At 34.4% G+C, this 19662-nt stretch overlaps 1 protein-coding gene across 2 annotated transcripts in view; it reads right to left on the reverse strand.

Moving 5' to 3' along the window:
• Positions 1-19662, reverse strand: part of AHR (aryl hydrocarbon receptor) — a 54354-nt gene that overhangs the window by 15329 nt on the left and 19363 nt on the right. The window contains exons 1-7 of one of the 2 annotated variants that reach the window (XM_058724903.1): positions 10326-10417; positions 7516-7619; positions 5990-6079; positions 3834-3957; positions 2805-2935; positions 952-1154; positions 80-189 (exon numbers count right to left, since the gene is read on the reverse strand). In XM_058724903.1, coding sequence (XP_058580886.1) covers positions 80-189; positions 952-1154; positions 2805-2935; positions 3834-3957; positions 5990-6079; positions 7516-7578 — 721 coding nt within the window. In that variant the 5' untranslated portion in view covers positions 7579-7619; positions 10326-10417. Of the gene's footprint in view, positions 1-79; positions 190-951; positions 1155-2804; positions 2936-3833; positions 3958-5989; positions 6080-7515; positions 7620-10325; positions 10430-19662 lie in introns of those variants that run through there. The other variant, XM_058724902.1, reaches the window with a different exon arrangement.

Below are 19662 nucleotides of genomic sequence, written 5' to 3' on the forward strand. Positions count from 1 at the left end.
TTACCTTTTGTGAAATTGGAAACATGTACTAGAATATATGCAGTTTTTTGGGACACATTCATAACAAAATACAACTTACTCCGGATATGGTACTCTGCACAATAAAGCATATCAGCAGCATGAATAAATTGATATCCTGATCCTCTCATGCACAACTCTGCTTCAGTGTAGCCTAAAACAAGTTTTCCTCTGTTTAAAAAAAAAAAAAAGGTAAATAAGAAATTAAAATTTAACATAAATGAAATAAACAACCTAATTGATCGGCTATATGCTATTTTCTGCACTGTTTTCCTTGATTCAGAATTTCATATGAGCAGTAGAAAAAACCATATTCATGCAAGTGCTCTCTTTTGTTTATGACTGTTAATACCAGTTTTATTTTCTTCTTCTGAAAAAAAAAAACAAAACTGTTGAAAATTAGCATGGCTAAAGATGAATCTAACAGAGTAGATTATGTAGGTAAAACAGAATCTTTAATAAAAACCTAGAAAGCATATACTCCATTTCAAGGGGCAAAGCTTTTCACATCTGTCTGCATTCCCATATTAGGGGAAAACCAATTATAGGTTTTGACACAGTATGAATGCTAATATCACAGTCTACCTCATAATTTTCTGGAAGTTACTCAACTTCTAGGGCTAAAAATCAAATAGAGTCTGTGCATTAAAAAATGTAAAACAAACCAACAAATGTCATCAGGATAGTGAATCTTACTAATACAAGCAAATCATCTTTATGACACAGAAACTGTGACAAGTATCGTAAAAAAAATTACAAGAGGATTTGTGAGCCTAATGAAATTATTTTAAAAGGCTACACTGAAAGAGTATGAAATAACAGCTAATTTAATAATAAACATTATAATTTACACTACATGCTTCACATACTAAGAGAGATTTGCTACAACAAAATATACATTTAATGAAAGAAAACTGAACAAGTTTTACTTACTTGGCATCACAACCAGTAGGTGTAAAGTCCAATTTGTGTTTGGTTCTAAAGATGAAGTTTTTGGTTCTAATTTCAAGTATGGAGGGTGGCTGCAGTGGAGTAGCTATTGCAAACAAAGCCAACTGAGGTGGAAGGATTGACCCATCTTTGCCTTTCTTGTTCTGTCCGTGAAGATACTTTAACCTCCCCTGGAAATTCATTGCCTTTAAAAAACCAAAACCGGCTTATTAAAATTAACCCTTTAAAACTGTTAATTTCCAAAGGGTCAATCATGGCCATTTCCAGTGTTGTTGATAATTCCATAAAAGTTCCTGAGGCTGACTGATGTTACATCCATTCTTTTCTCCACAAGAAGCCCATTATAATTATCCCAAAAGGCAATACGAATTAGATGCTAAAGGGGCAGCCCAATAAGGTACTCCTTTTTAACTGTCACAACAAAAATACCCGTATCATCTTCTGAGCTCACAAATGCCCTGTCATTCACACCTAGAGGACGTAGCTCCTTCCCCCCATGGCTTTCAATACATGTTTCCTGAATGAACGAATAATGCTAAAGTCATCAAGTACACATTAATTTTCAAATAGAGATGAGCTATATTCCACAGCTCATGCTCTATTTCATAACTCATGGCAATCTTTCATATACAGATAAATTGCAATTTCATTAAAATGCTAAAATTAATCATACAATCACATAAAGAATGCAGAACTCAAAGTAACAATAAAGGGTACTTTTAGAAAGAAGATCGAGGAAACAAAGATGATTTAAACGTGAACATGATCAACTTAGTTGCTTAAAACAGTATTAATCAGGCTGAGGGATGATTCTGACCTCAGTATGATATAGTAGCAGCACAAGGAACCAAAGTCCCAATTACGCAAATTCCACCTGAGAAATACATATTAGCTGATCATCAGTACTAGGAAAGCTATCTCAAAGCACAATTCTAACTCTGGGTCAGCAAAATTATCTTCAGAAATAAACACATTAACAACAATCACTGTTTGCTAATAATGTTTAAGATCTGGTTACTTCAAATTCCTGCTAATTCACAAGAGTAATATGCACTATGCTTTGTACTGTCTTCTGTGCCTAGTGGAGTGCACTTCCTTAAGGACAAACACAGTATGAATCTGAGCATCCTGCGAAAGCTGCTCCCTGATTATCCTGTTCAGGTGTTCAGAACAACAGCATCTCATACCAGATGACTACTTTGCAATCATGAATATACAACCATTTTTCTTTCTTTTTAAATGTTTTTATTTATTTTTTAGAGAGAGACTGCAAGCAGGGGAGGGGCAGAGAGAGAGTAAGACACAATCTGGAGCAGGCTCCAGGCTCCAAGCTGTCAGCACAGAGCCCAACACAAGGTTCAAACCCATAAACCATGAGATCATAACCTGAGCCTAAGCCGGACGCTTAACTGATTTACCCAGGTGGCCCTACAACCATTTTTCTATATGGCAGTTACTGTAGCTGTGTAGCAAAGGACATGATAATTTTCTGTTCAGCAGGAATTAAATGCAAAGAGGGTTTAAAGCAGCAGTCTGCTGCTAAACGGCTACAAAGTTCTCTTTTACATAAAAAAGTCCCAGAAATATTTTGCCAAGATACAAAGTCCATGTTATTTCACTCAGTCTTTGTTACTATATCCTAAAAGATCGAGATTTGGAGTTACAGAAGATACTAGAAATCTGAAAAAAGAAAAAAAGTTACTTTCCTTCATGCAATTATTTTATAAAGGAGGTTTTTAAAATCAAACTCAAATTTAACCGAAGAAAATGGTTTCGACATTTATTTCTTACTTTCTGACCTGCAATTGCCAGTATCATAAGATTTTGCACCTTACCAGGAAACCAGATGAATTATCCAGGAGACACCTTAGTCGGCACACGAAGCTCCTCTCCATAAAGGAAGAATTTTCTGGAGGAAGCTGGTCTGGGTTATAACAGACCGCTGGCTGTGGGAGGCCATTAGCTTCTAGAGAAATAATAGCAACACAAATTTACATCCCATTTTGCTGTACAATCAGGTGTTTTGGGGTAGATAAAATTTGTGTTAATTTCTTTTTTTTTTTTTTTAATTTTTTTTCAACGTTTTTTATTTATTTTTGGGACAGAGAGAGACAGAGCATGAACAGGGGAGGGGCAGAGAGAGAGGGAGACACAGAATCGGAAACAGGCTCCAGGCTCCGAGCCATCAGCCCGGAGCCTGACGCGGGGCTCGAACTCTCGGACCGCGAGATCGTGACCTGGCTGAAGTCGGACGCTCAACCGACTGCGCCACCCAGGCGCCCCAATTTGTGTTAATTTCTTAACCGGATTCTATTCTGAATACAAAAATGAAGAATCATTTTCAGAAGAGGAGCTAATGAAAAGAAATACACGTACAGAATATCACTTTTACTACACAGAACTTCACCTACTCAGTTTTGTTTTTATTTCTATTGTCAATAATCTTCATATTCTCTAACACTTTTTATCTTCTTAACACCTTCACACATTTCTAAAAGCATTGATTGAGAAAAGATTTTACCCTTGGATTTTTATTTGGTGCATTTTACAGACAGAACAACTTCTACACACGCCAGGAGCAACCTTATACATTCCTTCCAATCTTTCAAAAGTTATTTGTATAAAATGTATTACCAAGTATGGTAACACTTCTTCGCTTGAAATTCATCAATGGGGGTCATTTGTCAAAATATTCCTTAGGTCTTCAGTCTGTGACTTGACTGTGACATACAACTGCAGACTCCTGTCTTTCCACTTCTTCCCAACCTTAACCAAGGAGTTATATGCCTCCAAAGGTTCTCTGCCTCCTTTCACAGACTTACATTAAAAACTCCCCAACACTATCTTTCGGTAAACGTTCTTACCATCAATTCTTTGTCCAGAGTCTGCACACTGCGTAGGGTTTAATGTCCAGTGCAGCTGACGCTGAAATTCAGGTCGATCTTCAGTGTGAATAAGTTCATACACACTCTGGTGTATGACATCAGACTAAAGAAAAAACATACAGGGAAATTTTTTTAAAGCTGTGATTAAAAAAATGTGTCTTACTAAGTTAATTTCAAAATGTAGCTACATTACGGGGTGGTCGTTAATGGTGATGAATGCACATGAATCAGACAGATGATCACAGAGCTGTCCAGTCATCCATGACAGGAAAAGCTAGAGAGAGGGGAGCACTGTCACTAGTGAGCAAGAGTTCCTTGCCATCACTTCCCTAGCTGAATGCTCTTCAATTATAGAAGTCAACTCTTCAGTCCTTCATGGCAACACATTAAGTTCTGTGTCTTTTTAGCCACTTCTTGATCTTTTAAATCCTATTTCTTTCACAAACGGTTGTCTGAAAACCCAGTTGTCTTAGACTTCTCTAAGCTTAAAAGTATTAAATTATTTCCTTCACTGTCCTGTAATGACTTTCTTTAACGTTAAATTTTTATTTCCGGTCCACTCTGGAAGAATAAGGGATTATACCTTTACCAGGTCAGAATCCTTCTTCTAACACTTGACTCTCCACAAGATAGGCTTTGTCTCAGAGCCAGGTTCCGCTGGTTTAGCTATCTAGACTTAAACCTCCTTGTGAACGTAACTAGCATTAAACCATCTCTATGCAGTCCATTACCCAATTACCAGAGTTCTTCTCTGAAACACAGACTGTAGCACAGGTTCCCTTAACAAAAAAAGCTTAGAGGCTTCCACTGTGTACTTAACAGAGTTTAAACTTCAGTCGGTTTAACAGTGTAGACACTGTTACTCAAGCCAGCAGTCTCAGCATCACCTGTGAGATTGTTTGACATACGAATTCATAGGCCCCACTCTGACGCACTAAATCAGAGTATGTCGGAGTGGGGACCAAAGATTTTAGTTTTGCATCAAGTTCTTCCAGTGAGTCTTAACACATTAGAATTTAAGAACTAGCGATACATAAGAATAGCTAGCAGTCAAGTGTACTTACAAAGTGTTCTCACATCATATCAGATGCTCTTGTCCCTCAAATACGACAAACACCACTCCATTTATGCACCATTTATTCAAGAACATTAAACAAACCAAATACATTCATCTCTTTAAGCACTTCCAGTCTACTGCTTAGAGTAGTGCTTCTATCTCTTCTTTCCTGTGCTCTTCCTACACTCAAGTCCACCCTCTGAATCTTATGCTTAAATACCATTTGCATCAGGAAAGCTTCCATTATCAGCATTAAGTCAGAATTAAAGATATAAACCATGGTATTTTGCCTGTACCTTTACATATCACCTCATTCATTTCAGAGCTGCCGCATGCCCTCCACAGTATCCATAACTAATTTGATGGCAAATAATCTCCTGTCTGCCCCCCATCCAATGTTTCTATATATGAGATTCCTTAATAAGTGAAAGATGAAACACAATATCCATGAATCTCATAAAACATTTAAGAAAATTATAATGCAGTAATTAATAGTATAGAAACTATTAGCTGCAAAAAGATGATTTTTATTTTATAAGCATATTTTAATTGACATTTTCTATATATAAGTCAACTCTTCACTCCTTCATGGCAACACATTAAGTTCTGTGCCTTTTTAGCCACTTGTTGATCTTTTAAATCCTATTTCTTTCACAAACGCTTGTCTGAAAATCCAGATGTGGATTTTATATATATATTATATATATATTATATAATATATATATGTAATATATTATATATATATTATATATATATTATATATGTTATATATGTTATATATGTTATATATATTACATATATAATATATATATTTATATATATAATATATATTATATATATTACATAATATATATATTTATATATATAATATATATTACATATATTATATAACATATATATAATATATATTATATATATAGAATATATATAGAATATATATATATATTCTATATATATAATAATATATATATATATAGAAAATGACATTTTCTATATATAAAGTATCAATTACATCCCTAAAATGTATGATACATAATTTCTAAAAAGATTTTAAATGACCCAAGAAAAATATATTTACCTGCTGGAACCCTAAGTAATCTTGTATAGTAGAAGAAGCATAAAAGACCAAAGCATCTGTAGTGACAACCAGCACGAAGCCATTCAGAGCCTACAAAGAAAAAGATTAGTAATTAGAAAAAGATTCTAAAATTAGTAATGTGACTAAATAACAATATGGTCACTCATAAACAATGAGGTTGCTTAAGGCTGTTACTTTATTGCTGAAAATTTTTCTCTTTAAAATGGCTAAAATCACACCTCATAAACACAGATACACTGTATACTGTGGGATGAGTGGAATCTATTCATACCTTTTGATTTAGGTAAGGAAAAGCTTACAGCTAAATTTAATGCTCAGTCACAGTAACTTCAGTAAAATCGGTTTCGTCTTCCTCGTGCTTCAGATACTGCTTTAAATATACTGTATATTTTTACTGTACATGTTTTTTAAATTGTATAAACATGTATTATAATCTATCACATTGCTTTTTAGAGAAAGTTATTATTTTCTGAAGAGAAATTTGATAGAACATCTTTGCACAGACCATTCACACATTGAAGCAATTTGAAATCTGAATACTCCCAAAGCATTAAAACAATTTAAAAGCTTTTATTGGCAACATAATCACATATATGGACTGCACATAAAATACACATACATGTAATACAAAATATACACTTTAATTACTAATATATTCAAGTTTAAAGCTGTCATTTTATATAAGACAAATGTCCATCTAATTACTAATATAGTCAAGTTTAAAGCTATCATTTTATATGTGCTATTTCTATTATTTCCATCTATATTATACTTCTTTTTCTTTCAATTTTACCTGCTTTTGGCCAATTTTTATTTTTATTATTCCCTTTGCTCCCCTACTTTCAGCTTGGAAATTTATATTCTTTTCTGTTCTTTCAATCATTACTCAAGTCCACTGTTAATATTTCTATACTCTTGGATAAAAGAAAGAGTATTTATTTGGATCACTTTAAACATTTATGGTTATCACATATTTTATCTCTATGAGCCTTCACTGTTTCCTGCTTCAGTTCAGCTCAGCAGAGTTCAATGTGTTCTTTGCTGTTATCATGCTAAACCCTTCTGAGACTCTCCTCTTCTTCATGTAAAAGGAGACATGGTGTGGTTTAGTGAGAACCATACAGTTTGAAGTCAGATTTGAACTGGATTGCTTTCCCAGTCTCTTATTATCTCTGTGGCTTTGGTTATTTATGCCTTCAAATTTTAGTGTCATCATTTGAAAAACAGGCAATTTGGTTAAGAGCCTATTTCATCTTAGCGCCTGGCACAGAGTCGGCACTCAATTAACATAAGGCACCATTACTATAAGGTTGTGGAAATGAGCAAATATTTACATGACCATGCTTTGTGAACTGTTGAGGTATGTAATGACAACAATTAGCTAATTCAACACTTAATCAATGATGACAAACTAAAGAGGACACCTATCAGGTACTGGAACTAGAGAATTAACCAAGACATTGCCACTGTGCTTAGAATGCTAGCAAAGTCAGGTAGGTATCTACCTTAGTTATTAGATACAGTAGATGAACAGCAACTGTCTTCCTTTTCACTCTAATTCTTTTCATCTTCAAGATTCTTGGTCTCTAATATACGCCTGCAAAACTGACTGCAAAGACAATAAACAGCATCTACTATTTAACAGCCACTTTTCTAAACGTTTCTGTTTATTTGTCAACATTCCATTGACGTAGGTGCCATATTCCAGTATTGCAATCAGGTAAACGAGGTGAACTGCAAAACAACTTGCCGAAGGTCACAGAGCGAAGCTGAGCCAGGAAACAACTAGCCTTGCTCAATGAAGCCTGTCCACGTACCTATCATGGTCTGCCTCCTCTAGGAGTATTGCTCGCCAGCTGTGGCAGGACTGTTACACTTTTAATCCCAACTGGGCTCTAAAGTTCTTGATTTCAGAGATTATGGCTACAATGCCTGGTGATTTCCCCAGAAGGAATGGGGCTGGCACCCACCAGGAACTTAAATATTTACTCATTAACACCCTACAAATTATTCTTAAATTTCAGTTGGCAGTAATAACAGATATACCGTTTTTGTATTTTTTCCTTCCAAAAATATCTTCTTTTTAGATAGGAGTATCCACTTATCATATGCATTTTATTTTGTAGAGTGTCCTGCTTTCTCAAACAGTGAAATGAATTTAGTACTTCCCAATGAGCTCATTATGCCAGAAAACACAAAGATAATTTAAGTTATAATATCACACTCTCTTAGACGGTGAATTGTCAGAAATAAAAAGCCTTTAAAAAGAATATATGCATCCTGATTTTATGTATATCTCAAATGATCTTAAATACTATATGGAAGAAAGTTATTATACTGAAAGAGTCAATAAAAATATGGTAATTACATATTAATGAAAGAAAATATCATTCTTTAGACTTACAAAAATTTGCCCTACCTATCTGAAAGTCATGTTGAGGTTCACATGACTTACTATTTCACGTAAGACAAATAAACTGCAATCAGTAGTGTTAATTATTGTTTCAATGGCTGTTAACTCAACAACAAAGCTGTTGATTATAATCAGCACCACAGTAAATAGCACCAAACAGAACGTGATGAAATAAATGAAAATAAATGTCTGAAATAAATAATGGCTAATGAGAAGATACAAAAAGTCATTTTTTTTCATTTTTATTCCTGGTAAAACAGTAATAAATTTAAGCTAAGTTTAAAAGTAATTATTTAAAATTTTTGCTAATAAACTATTATGTAACATTTTCTTTATGTATCTCCTTAGTTAAAACCAAAGGAAAAGATTTCTCATTAAAAAGTTTCATGCCAGAGGGTATACTCTACCTCTGGAAACATTCTCTATGTCTGAGGGATAATTGGTTGCTAATCACATGTTGAAAGTATAAAGTTAGATGCCATTATGGCAACTGTATATAATGAAGTATGCCATTTTCAGGTGTCTACAAGGTTTTTGGTCAGCTATTTCAGAAGAGATAACAGCCAAGCATGATATTAGCAAATCAGATAACGTGTGATGCTTCCATTCCAAATGGAAAATCTACTACTGATATGCAATATAATTCATAACAGATGCATTTATTTTATTTATTTATTTTTTTTTCAGATGCATTTATTTTAAAGACCTAAATGTTTTCAATTTTCAGATAATTAAAAAAATGAGACTAGATTTTCATTAGTATTATTTTTATTCTTTGTCGTTGACATAGAATATGTTTACAATTTGCCTAAATATTCTATGAGGGAAAAAAAAATCATTGGCTCATAATTTAAACAGTTTTACCAAATGTTAAGCATTCCATATGTGATTATTTTCATTTGAAATAAAGGACTTCCTTATTACTTTACTACATAACCCATGGTGTGTGTTTAATCACATGAAGCAACAATTATTAGAATGTTTTCCTATAACCTGAAGAAGGAGTCTTCACGTTTCAAGCTATTATATACATAAACATCCTCAGCCAGGGACAGGTTGAGTACTCATGCTTGAATATATTTAATTTGTTTAACCTAATGGGTGCAAAACTTAATTTTCATAATTATAAAATTATAATAAAAAATGTTATAAATTGTTGGGTTACACATAAGCATTTTCAGAAAGAATTAATGGAGCTACCAAAGTTGCGGCTACTTTCTGTTACAATGGCAAACGAAGTTCTTCACTAGGTTCACCGGGTAGAATTGAAGATGATCACTTAATAGTAATAACATATCAAAGCACACATCCTCATTCTATCTTTTTTTAACAAAACAAATACCTGAGAATTTTAGCTGACAATCAAGCATCCTATCAATTCCAAGAAATAGAGTAAAAAAAAAAGAAAATTAAAATATTTTCACAGACAAATCTAGAAACTAAGTTCTAAAACAAAAATTAGGACTTACAGCTGTTAAGAAAATCTGTAGCGTGTTGATAAGACATACCCCATAGCTAAGAGTTAAGAGCATAGTGAAAAATAAAATTCAGGTAAGAACATTTTTGAACTGTTAAGTAAATACAATTAACTGCTTTAATGAAGCTATAGTCCTGAAAAGGTACGTATAAATTCGGTGTCTTAAATGAGAACCTTTAAAATAATGTAGGAGTTTTGCTATTTAAAGAAATACAATAGGGAAACTGATAGGTAGACTTCTAATCTACTCGATACCATTACACTTTTTCATATAGTAGCATTATACCACTGTTGCAGTCCCAGTAAACGTGGCATGAAGCACCCTGGGTGAGTTCTAAGTAAACGGGAGTAACTGAAAGACTGATCAATTAGTCTTCCATTTACAATGTTTTTTATTAGGAGAAGCTATATTTACTAAAATTCACCTGTAATAAAAATTCTCCTTCTTGCAGACTCAGGCCTTCTCTGAATTTTGTTCTACAGTTTTCCTGAACTCCATTTCTGTCAGCTGGGGAGGCCTGTAATGCAACTGTGGAGAGAAGGAAAAAGCAACGATAGAGTGAGCGATTTCAAAGGGCTATAATGGAAAAATCTCTATATACCTAACAAAGACACAATTTGAAATACTGGTATCTACTGCTACTATAACGACTAAGCAAATACTCCTTTGTCAATGAGCGGTTTCCGAGTCAATGGACAGATTGCTAAAAATTATTAATTACAAATAAATAATTTATTTAAATTAATAAAAACAACTTCTGATGAGCTCATTATGATTTCTGGCACATAACTTAAGAGTTTTAAAGACCTGCATGGTACCTCTATAACTACGCCTCCCATTTCTCTTTACTCATGAAAATAAATGATTTTCATACTAATATACACTTATCTAAACAGTGAACTAGTAGTAGTGAGGAGAAAGAATCAACCATATGCTTTATTAAGAAATATATTTCCATCAAGTTTAGAATCTTCTTGTCTAACTTTTGGGTAAAAAAGGGATTAGTATTGTTAGCAGAGTCTTGCTAAATTTATAAATCAACTCATGGAGAATTAACATCGTTGTGATTTTGAATCATTCTATCCAATAACATGCATTTTCTTCCTTTTGTTCATATCTGTATTTTTTTGTCTCACTAGAATATTTTAAAGTTTCCACAAAAAAAAGATTTGTACATTTTTATGTTTATTCCTATGTATTCCATCCTGTAAAGTGCCTTCTCCTTCCTAACTGCTTGTGGATTATGGATTGAAGGGGAAGTCTGTTGCCATCGTGGGATGCTTGCTTACTTCTGGAGGTAGCATGTTATAATGCTCTCTCTCTTCCCCTCCCATCTCTCTTCTTCATAGTGTGTGTGTGTGTGTAGCTTGGGAGGCACCACAGCTGAGGGTACTAATAATTGCTGCTATGTTCTTAGAATTTTTCCAAGCACTCTCAAATATTATCTCATTTAATAGTAGTATCTGGCAGAATTAAGTTCAAATCTTAGCTTTGCCATTTATTAAAATGTGTAGGGTCTTTGAGCCTCCGTCCTAATATGTGAACTGGTAATCAAAAACTAACAAACAAAAAAACAATTTTGCAGGGTTATTGTTAAGAATAATGAGAATATATGTGAAGTTCCTGGCATTCAGCAGCTCAATAGTAGTTCAATAAATGGTAAATTATTAGCAGTGTTTCCCAGATCCTATAGATCATCTTGTTATAATATGCAACCTTTTAGATACAATTACAATACAGTATTTCCATTTTTCTGATCTATTTTTAACCTTCAATATCAAATAAGAGAAATCATTAAGTGAAACTGACTTTGACATTCCTTTTAAGACTCATTTCATTAGATTTTTATTGCACCAAAGATAATCTGGCTTGGCAAAAAACAAGATTTACTAACAACCAGATTTTCTCTCCAGTTGAGCAAAGCCTCACATATAAAACATTTTCACGCTGAAGTATACTTTCTGGTAAGTCAGTGCATGTGTCACACTGGAATCTTATGCCAAGTTCTTGCTTTTGCAGAACTTGAAACATACCACTTTGAAAGAAGAGGCCAAAAGTTTGGTCTCTGAATGTAACAATTTCAAGAGGCCAAAGAACATATTTCCTTGGGCCAAAAAAAATAGTTTGAGGTACATAAATTGATCTAACAGTTAATCAAGACCAAAGGAAATGGTTAATCTTTCTCAATGTAAGTAGAAGAGAAAAAGGCTTTTTCTCCTTTCCTGTTCTGTTGCTGCTTGCTTTCTAATGGTCAAATTTGACTGAGTGCATTAAAACCTCACAATGTCAGGGTTAACTATACTCTCACTTTTCCAAAAGCTCCAGTGCAAGGCACCATTTAAGAGTTACACCAGGGGTGCCTGGGTGGCTCAGTGGGTTGAGCGTCTGACTTCGGCTCAGGTCATGATCTCACCATTTGTGAGTTCAAGCCCCACATCAGGCTCTGTGCTGACAGCTTGGAGCCTGGAGCTTGCTTCGGATTCTGTGTCTCCCTCTCTCTCTGCCCCTCCCCCACTTGTGCTCTGTCTCTCTCTCTCTCAAAGGTAAATAAACATTAAAAAAAAAAAAAAAAGAGTTAACACCAAATATCAGTAAGATTTACTGTTAACTTCCGAGCAATGCTAGTGCTGGGTCATAGGGTAGATCTATTATTAATTTTTTGAGGAACCTCCACACTGTTTTCCAGAGTGGCTCCACCAGTTTGCATTCTCACCAACAGCGCAAGAGGGTTCCCAGCAATAACACTGCTAGGAATTTACCCAAAAGATACAGGAGTGCTGATGCATAGGGGCACTTGTACCCCAATGTTTATATCAGCACTTTCAACAATAGCCAAATTATGGAAAGAGCCTGAATGTCCATCAACTGATGAATGGATAAAGAAATTGTGGGTTATATACACAATGGAATACTACATGGCAATGAAAAAGAATGAAATATGGCCTTTTGTAGCAACGTAGATTGAACTGGAGAGTGTTATGCTAAGTGAAATAAGTCATACAAAGAAAGACACATACCATATGTTTTCACTCGTATGTGGATCCTGAGAAACTTAACAGAAGACCAGGGGGAGGGGAAGGGAAAAAAAAAAGTTAGAGAGGGAGGGAGCCAAACTATAAGAGACCGTTAAAAACTGAGAATAAACTGAGGGTTGATGGGGGGTGGGGGAGAGGGGAAAATGGGTGATGGGCATTGAAGAAGGCACCTGTTGGGATGAGCAATGGGTGTTGTGTGGAAAGCAATTTGACACATTTCATATTAAAGAAAAAAAGGTTTACTGTTAAAAAGAAAACAACAAAACCAAAACCTACACATTGCAAAAAGCAAAGTATGTAATTATAAAAATGGATAGATATTACTAGTATCAAATTTTAAAATGTCTAAATTATCAGGAATCTCTTAAAATTAATTTTCAATTAAAACAACTGGTGTCAGTTCCAACCAGAGCTACTGGACCACTGACACTATTCAACTCAGAACAAGTTACAATTTGTTTCTGGCTTTGTATTAGGGATATTAGCCGATGTAATTAGAAATCAGACTCTGCCCTTAGCTGGGAATATAAGTTATAGAAATAAAGAACCAAGAATGTCAGAAATGATTAAGTAGCAAAATGGGATTTAATTAAAGTTTTACAGGATCTTGGAAGAAAAAAGAAAACAAACCCTTTTTAAACAACAGGGCTTACAATTCTAAATGTTGGAAGGTTTATGTTTAATATGTGTAACTGCTTAAGTAGGAAAAGTGACAACTACATTTTAGGGAAGGATCACTGGAGAGTTCTTCCAAAGATATTTCTGTTGCTCTTAGGTTTAAGATTAATAACTAGTTAATAACTAGTCAATAAGGTTAATAAGGATTTAAATAAATACTGTGCAAAGATGAGTCCAGGAATGATGCATTCCCTTCGCATTCTCATTTTACAAATATACTAATGTGACTTTTTAGAGATCTTACTTTACGTCTGGGCCTCCAGTCCCAAACTATGCCCCTCCATGAAGTTTGTCCTCTGTTTCCTGACCTCATACCTACCACCTCTCCCTTCTTAAAACTGCTTGAGCTACTTTAATACTAGTCATTTTCATGTATGCATTTCTCCCCTTGATTAGAAAGCCACAGAAGAGTGAGATGACTTGGGGTACTGGCACCAGTGTACTTCCTACCATCGAAGTGGCCTAAAATAATTTCCTTAGTAATAAGATGTGATACGTAACTGAGCACACACTGTATGCCAAGCAGTTTCCATACACTAGATCTTATCAGTCTTCCAAACAGTATCCTGGGAGATTGGTATTATTTTGTCCTTTCAATGAAACTGAGACTTAGAGAGGTTAGGAAACCGTCTCCAGGTCAGAGGGCTTAAAGCAGTGAAGTCTAGATCAAACCCAGGTAGCCTACTCGTGCAAGCTATTATTAACCACATGCTGGACTCCTCACCTACGGCAACCACCTCTGACCTTTAGTGTCTTCATCTTTAAGTGAGGACAAGGATACTTCTGGAGACAAATTCTTGTTAGGGCTAAAGTAAGATGTGGAGTACCTAAGTAATACCTAGAATCACAATTTACAGCCCAGGATTGAGATAATTGAGATAATGGGCTATATGTTGAGTTGATATACCCTCAAATCATTATGAAAATCAACACTGAAAATATACATCAGGGGGGCACCTAGATGGTTCAGTCGGTTAAGCATCTGACTCTTGGTTTCAGCTCAGGTCATAATCTCGAGATTTCATGAGTTCAAGCCCCACATCAGGCTCTGCACTGGCAGTATGGAATCTGCTTGGGATTCTCTCTCTCCTTCTTTCTGCCCCTCCACCACTCATACTGTCTCTCAAAATAAATAAAATTAAAAAAAAAAATTTTTAATGCACACCAGAGATAAGTGAGTGTATTTTCATTTCTAAACAGGGAGTATTAATGAATATCATCTATTAGGACTGCTATGATGCCTATACATTACAGATTTGAAAGCACTTCACAATGATGAATTGTTATAAAACTTATATGAATAATCAGATGCATAGGACACTTACACATTACATCACTGGAATGAAATATACAATATTTCACAGAAACAAAACGTAGCATCTGAAAGTAAGTCACAGCCAATTCTGTTACATGAGAAGCATTTGCTATAATAAATAGACACTTATTAAAATCCTCCCCATCTGCAAGAATACACTTTCTAAAATATAAAGATGTGACTTTGAACAGTCTGAGGAATATTAAGATTTTATAGCATCAAAATATTTCACCTAATTCTTCATTGAGAAGTCATTGAAGCCATTATACAAGAATTTAATTTAATGGATGAATGAATCTAGAGGGTAAATATCATCGGAGCATTATCAAATGGTCATTTAAACAAGTGATTCAAGTCTTAACTCCCACATGTATTTAACCATATCCATTTCCTATATGACACCTTCCTTCCTTATACATCTAAGCTAGGATTTCCATTTCTCCTATAAACTAAATATCTCCTCTTTGAAAGCATGCTCTGAAGTGTTCAACAGAGAAATTCATGAGGAAGAAATATTGCATATGGTAAATTACATTTTGTAGGCTACTGTATTTGTAATTAAACAGAAAGATGACATGGTAAGTATCTTGCCAGGAAAAAGCATAAGATTTTTAAATCTCTACTTATTGATTTAAATTCAATTTATTTTACAAAAATTATTATCCCCTTTATTACTTCTGGCAGAAAAAGTTAAATTCCATTTGCACACTGATATAAGCATAAGAGAGAGCAAAGCTATCACTATAAAATTCAACCACATAAACTTCTATAAATTAGGAAGAGTTAAGTAATGCAGTAATTCTTAAATATAAACAAAACATTCCTAGTTTAGTCCAATATGGATCAGTATTTGTAAATAATTTCCAAATAATATATTAACTGTACCTAAGGAGAGCTTCTTCTACATACTTTGGGGTAAAAGAAATATTTCAACTCTAAGTTTTTGTTTGTAAATGAAGTGTTCTTTCGAGGGAAAGAAGGAAGAAAAAGAAGGAAGAAACTGAAATTCAAGAAAACTATGCTACATGCTGAGTTCCTAGGACACAAAGACTAGGTCTATATAGTTTACACAATACTTTCCCCTATGATATTGACAGATTTTTTTTTTCTACCTAGAAATTTCTAATCACCAAAGGCAGAAATAAAGTAAATTCAGTTTTTGAAAATGCAAATGCATGCTTCTATCTTTAAGAATGAATGTAGGTTGCATGACTGGTAGTCTATCTTTTTAGCCAATCTAAAACACATTATTTTAAAGCCGAGTAAGTCCTTAAAAGTTAGACCTATTCCTGCTCTCAATTAAGTGGAAATTGACTAGACGTTATTTAACATTTCCCCAGTTTTCCATTTAGCGATCATCAATTCTACTGTAACTGTGTTAGGGCCCTGAGGTAATGGAACCAACAAGAGCAGTTAGTTTACCTTTGTAGTGGGGAACGAGTTGCACTGAGCTTTCTACATATTCAAGACTGGAATTCAAACTGCATTCTAAGTAGCAGAATTTAACCAATTAAAGCAGTGATTCTCAAACGTTCATAGACAGTACAATTACCTATAAGGCTACCGCTATTAAAAGACACTGCGGGACCTCACCCTCTAAAATTTCTGATTTAGGAGATCTAGGATGGGGCCTTATAGTTTGCGTTGCTAACAAGTTCCCAAGTGATGCTGGGACCAGGTGCCACATTTTGAGAACCAGTGACTCTAGAAATTCACAAACTTTTAAATGTTCTGAATCTCATTCTCTTATTATTTTTTTTTAAATTATTATTCCTCTGCTTAAAGAGTGCTTTCATTAATATGAATGTCTTCAGTAAATGACTCAATGCCACTTTTATAAAGACCAAAACAGAAGCACATAATTTAAGACTAAAATATAAAGCAGTAACAAAAAATTCTGTATATATATAAATACAGCAAGTAGCACATAGCCCACAGTGTATTCCTCACCAAAGCAAGCCATGTCACTTTTCCCTGAACAAAGTGTCTAGATTTCAGTGTGTGCCACTTCTGAAGAGGAAACAATATGGGGAAATAAATAATTACATATTATGCTTAAACGCTAAAAAGTTTACTAGCAAATTTCTATCTCTAAATCAAAATATAAAATTAACTCAAGAGACTGTCAGAGAATATTAACGCCAGGTCTGAAAGGCCTCTATGCATATCCAACAATGACAACAAAATTGCCCATTAAAAGAAGTAAAATATCAGTGTTCCGTAATTAATAATTATAATTTATATAAAATTTTAGTTGTAAAATTTACTTCATACAGCTCATACTTTTAGGATAAATCCACCACAAACTTAGCACATGAGGGAGGCAAACATTCTTATTGTCCATGCTGAGACGATGAAGGCTCTGGGCAACAGTGAGGTTAAAGGTCTTATCTAAGGCCAAAGGCTTAGCCTCTATGTCTCCTGCCTGCCAGTGCTTTTGTTCCGTGACAATCCGCCTCTGCCATCCTAAGATAAAGAGACAGGAGGCTGACTCCATAACAGAGAGACCAGACGTAATGACACTAGACACTATTAACACTCCAGTTGACAACAATATCTGTAAAAGTGACCATAAGAGGCACGCCACATCATATGAGAAAATTTAAGGCTAGAAGAAAGCAGAATAATTCAATACAATTTTAGGTTAGATTGATTCGAAGTGACTGCTTGTTTCCCTTCCCAACCTCTACGGCAAGCACCTGAATGGCTTTCTGGCTTCTATGGACAGTCAGGGACCAGAAATGATCTCCTGCAGGAATATAATTTTTCTCTCTGGACTGTGATGTCATTTTAGTTTACACTTTCATGTGCAATTTTCTTTTGAGCCTCTAAGAACTTGAAATAGCAAAAGCTTTTTTTTTTTTCATGGATATACATCTTCAAATTTACATCCAAGTTAGTTAGTATATAATGCTGTAATGATTTCAGGAGTAGAATCCGGGGATTCATCCCCTACATATAACATCCAGTATCCTCCTCAATGCTGCTCCCATTTAGCCCATCCCACCACCCACAACCTCTCCACCAACCCTCAGTTTGTTCTCTATATTTAAGTTTCTTATGTTTTCATACAGTTTCATACTCCATGTACACACAGATTTGCTCTCCTTCACTGCTCCTTAAAAGATCTCATCTCTGGTATTTTTCGTCTTATTCTATATGCTCTCCTCTGGAATATTTTATTCACTTTCATGGTTTAAAATATTATTTTAACTGTATTATAATGATTCCAAAATCTAAATCTCCAGCTATTGAACAAACAAGAATTTGAGCTATGGGGTGCCTGGGTGGCTAAGTCAGTTAAGTGTCTGACTTTGGCTCAGGTCATAACTTCACGGTTTGTGGGTTCGAGCCCTGCATCAGGCTCTGTGCTGACAGCTGGGAGCAGGGAGCCTGGAGCCTGCTTCGGATTCTGTGTCTCCCTCTCTCTCTCTGCCCCTCCTCCACTCATGTTCTGTGTTTGTCTCTCAAAAATGAATAAACGTTAAAATTTTTTTTTAAAAATGGTTGATCAAAAAGTAGAAAAGCTGTAAAAGCATGATTTCAAAATACGACATAAATATGATTACTAACTAAAAATGATTAATGGTAATGTAACTATATTTCAGGCCTTAAAGCAATTAATTAATGTAACTATATCAGGCCTTAAAGTGATTAATTTTCTACTATACGTAAATACAATTTCTAAAATAATACAACAAGATGATGCTGTAGATTTGCATTAACCAGATCACACACACACACACAAATCAAATTAACACACACACACAAAATATCAAATTAACTACAGACATTTAAAATCTTTATTTGGGGGAAAAAAGGAAAAATTGCAAGTTGGAGGGCTTTAATATTACCCCAATGGGTGTGCCCGGGTGCCTCAGTAGGTTATGCGTCTGACTTCAGCTCAGGTCATGATCTCATGATTCGTGGGTTTGAACCCCACATCCAGCTCTGTGCTGGCAGCTCGGAGCCTGGAGCCTGCTTCAGATTCTGTGCCTCCCTCTCTCTCTGCCCTTCCCTTGCTCATGTTCTGTCTCTCTCTCTCTCAAAAATAAAATAAACATTAAAAAAATTGTTTTTGATATTACCCCAATGGTAATCTTCCTAAAAAAAAAAAAAAAAAAAAAAAAAAAAAAAAAAAAAAAAAAAAAAAAAAAGCTAAACGCATCAATTTATGACCACCTGGACCTGCTCATGGCCAAGCAATTAAGGATCCTACAGACATATAATGCTAAGTATGATCAAAGAGAAAACCCATTTAAAAAGCAGTAAATTTACAAGAGGAAAAAAAGCAAAACATAATAAAAGATATAGCAAGTTCAGGTTCAGTCTGAATCTTTAATATGCACTTGTTGTTTTTTTTGAAAATACCTATCAAAGCAAATGAATACTCAGTGATGAAAGTATCCTATATAAAATATCATAAAATGTTAAATTTATTCACAGAATCTAATGAATCTTGTCAGTTACAATATCTGAAGAAAAGAGAAAGTATATTCCTTATCCAAAGAGATCATATTATTAAATGTAAGAGCCAGGATTTAATACAATTTCAAATGGGCTCAATAAAAATATTCTACTATTCCTTTTATTTGTCCCTGTTTCAGTTTACATCGATTATAGAAAGTCCATACATTAAAATTTAAAAGAACCTTTACATTTTTAAATCTTTACATTTTATAGCTTTAATTATGTAGCTATCATGAATGTTATAATTAGTTTCATGTTTAGAA

The sequence above is a fragment of the Neofelis nebulosa genome, chromosome 4, assembly GCF_028018385.1.
Source record: "Neofelis nebulosa isolate mNeoNeb1 chromosome 4, mNeoNeb1.pri, whole genome shotgun sequence".
Lineage (NCBI taxonomy): Eukaryota > Metazoa > Chordata > Mammalia > Carnivora > Felidae > Neofelis > Neofelis nebulosa.